A 2,811-nucleotide genomic window follows, 5' to 3' on the forward strand; every position below is an offset into this window, starting at 1 on the left:
GTCATCAAACCCTTGTCTGGCATAGCTAATATCTCTCATTAAAGCAGACACTTCATGAAAAATTAGTCTAGAGAATGAAGGATAAACTGTAACTTAGGTAATCAGTTTACTAATTGCTCTTCCCTGCTATAGGCATCCATGAACATCTGCTTTTTTTTTTGTTATTCAGTTGGTTTCAGGCGTGTCTGACTCTTGGTGACCCCATTTGGGGTTTTCTTGGCAAAGATAGTGGAGTGGTTTGTCATTTCCTTCTCCAGTTCATTTTACGGATGAAGAAACTGAGGCAAATATAGTTAAGTGACTTGTCTAAGGTCAGATTTGAATTCTGGAAGACGAGTCTTCCTGATTCCAGACCTGTCACTCTTTAGCCAAGAGCTTCTATCGGTGGCTGCTGAGAGTATGTGATACATCACATTGATTCATTTGTCCTTTTATTCAACCCAGGACATGGAGAAAGTTCTGTGTTAGTCGCAAGAGAGGATATAAAGCCTGAATAAAATGTCCCTCTTGGCTTTTAGAAGCTTTAAGACCCGTAGAAGTATAAGGCATCAACACAGTTAACTAGAACACAAAATATTTCTCAACTGGGAGCTCCTCGGAGCCACTCAGAGCCTTGGGCTGCCTTTATCTGTGTGCAAAAAGGCAAGACCCTAGATTGGGAATGCAGAAGGGACAATGGCCTTAGTCTTGGGCCTTTGCTTCTTCAGTACCTTTTCTCTGTCCACTCATCTGAAAAACTGGGGAATCCTGAATGCCCGGAGGTGTAAGGCAGTTATCAGGCAAATAAATAACCACTGCCTGGCTGATCACTGAGCCTTCAGGACCCATAAGGAATAATCAGGGTAAGGCACTGTGAGACCTCTAAGGAGCCTGAGTCCAGGAGGAAGAAGCAAGTCCGAAGAAAAGACAGAGTGTAACGCCATGCGAGCCGGCTCAAACCCGTTTGACTGGTGTGGCCTCAGCCCCCAAGAGGCATGTACACGAAGACTTAACTGACCTGGGGACCTGGTATTGTATTGCCCCTCTTCCTCGGATGACTGCTTGCTGTGGCACAGTTAGAGTTAAGTTTCCTGACCCTCATTCCTCATCCCTTATTAGGTAATTCAGAGAATACCATTATGTGAGTGGTCCAGACAACCCCGTCGCCTTGCCTCATTAGTAACCAGGCAGATTCCTAGCAGTGCCATATCAGCACTTTGTCGAAAAATGCTGGATAAGTTTGAGCCTCCGGTGTCTCTGGGGCCTTGGACTAGAGTGCTCATACATTAGAGTGTAGGCCTGAACCACTGGGAGCTGGGGACAGCGTGTGTGTGTGTGTGTGTGTGTGTATGTGTGTGTATGTGTGTGTTTGTGTGTGTGTTTGGAGAGTGGGAGTGTGGGGAGAGGGGGCACCCCTCTATGCAGTTCCCCTTTGTCATCTGTCCTTTCACAGCTGCCATCCCATTTGCCCTGCTGGGAACCAGCTGGGTAGGGAGACTCTGCTCTTGGTTCTAAAGATCTGCTATGAAGAAGATAGGTCTCCATAACAGTCAAAACTATGAAACAAGAAGTGGGGGCAGGGGGCTTTCTGCTGCTGCTAAGGCAAGGGGATTTATACCCTTTTTAAGAGTCAAAAAAATTACCTTGACCATTATCTGCAGTGGTGCTAGAACGGTCAGAGGTTCGACAGATGAGAACCTCAGCATTTTGGCAGCATCCAGTCCCTTGACCTCACTTGTCCCCAGATATGGATTCCAAGCTAGCTCTGTCTCAAAGGACATTGACACAGCAGCCAAGTTCTTTGGGGCTGGGGCTGCCACTGTGGGGGTGGCCGGCTCTGGAGCTAGGATTGGTTCTGTGTTTATAAGTCTCATCATTGGTTATGCCAGGAACCCTTCCCTGAAGCAGCAGCTCTTTCCCCACACCATCCTGGGCTTTGCCCTGTCTGAGACCATGGGGCTCTTTTGCCTGATGGTGGCCTTCCTCATCCTCTTCTCCATGTGATGGAGCCATTTCTATCCCCCAACGTTTCTGAATGTTTCTTCTCATCCTCCTGGTCCTTCCATGTCTCTTCCAGCCTGAGGATACCTCCCCCTCCATCTTACCAGGACAACCCTGGGGAAAGCCATGGGCTCAGAGTTTGATAGAGGGAAGACAAATAAGTACTGTATTAATAAGCTGTTTAAAAATAAAATAAAATAAGAGAGCATGGTAATACATATTCTTCTCTTAGGAAGAGATACCCAAGCATTTTAGCTAAGGTAGATTCCCAGGGTATATGCCCAACAGTGCAGCATCCTGCAAAGAACAGGTCCATCCACCTGGAACTAAGGAACCATTGGCCCCTGCCTGGTGACATCAGTAAAAGATTTCAGAGGCTCTGACGTGTCAGAGATCTGAGCTGCTGTTCCATATCTGTGCCCTAGCCACAAGCCTTTCCTGTGGATGTATCTCAAGAGTATCTCTCTGTTCTTCACAACATGCCATGTGCATTTGTGACAGAGTGTGCCCTTGCTTTATGGGAGAAGAGTATCATTACGAGTTCTCTTAGGGTGCCATGGCAGTGGCTTTCCTTTGGACTGATTGTATCCTCTGTCTGATTATAAAGGCAAAAGTATTGAGGGCTCACAAACTGCAGTTTTAGGAGATGCAAATGCTTGGAGTTTGAAGCTAGGGTATCTCCTGCAGGACCCAACCTGTGAACTGGAGACAGGGCGCCTTACATGTGATCGATGCATCAGAATTTCATAATAAAATACCATGTGAAGCCTATGGGGAGATAGTTACTATCAGCTGTGAGGGGAGAATAAATGAAGGAAGTAGAGTTGTAGT

At 46.6% G+C, this 2,811-nt stretch overlaps 1 protein-coding gene across 1 annotated transcript; it reads left to right on the forward strand.

The window, feature by feature from the left end:
* Positions 1–921: 921 nt before the first annotated feature.
* On the forward strand, positions 922–1,983 carry LOC118842358 (ATP synthase F(0) complex subunit C1, mitochondrial-like). Its single transcript, XM_036749901.1, has 3 exons — positions 922–976; positions 1,099–1,120; positions 1,725–1,983. The coding sequence occupies exons 1-3, from the start codon at positions 922–924 to the stop codon at positions 1,981–1,983; spliced, it is 336 nt and encodes a 111-aa protein (XP_036605796.1).
* The last annotated feature ends 828 nt before the right edge of the window (positions 1,984–2,811 follow it).

Source organism: Trichosurus vulpecula, chromosome 3 (assembly GCF_011100635.1).
Source record: "Trichosurus vulpecula isolate mTriVul1 chromosome 3, mTriVul1.pri, whole genome shotgun sequence".
NCBI classification, from domain to species: Eukaryota; Metazoa; Chordata; class Mammalia; order Diprotodontia; family Phalangeridae; genus Trichosurus; species Trichosurus vulpecula.

Coding starts and splice junctions, on each gene's coding strand:
- LOC118842358 (XM_036749901.1), top strand. CDS start 922: ATGCGAGCCGGCTCAAACCCGTTTGACTGGTGTGGCCTCAGCCCCCAA. Junction 977..1,098: donor CCTCAGCCCCCAAGAGGCAT/GTACACGAAGAC, acceptor ATCCCTTATTAG/GTAATTCAGAGAATACCATT. Junction 1,121..1,724: donor AATTCAGAGAATACCATTAT/GTGAGTGGTCCA, acceptor ACTTGTCCCCAG/ATATGGATTCCAAGCTAGCT.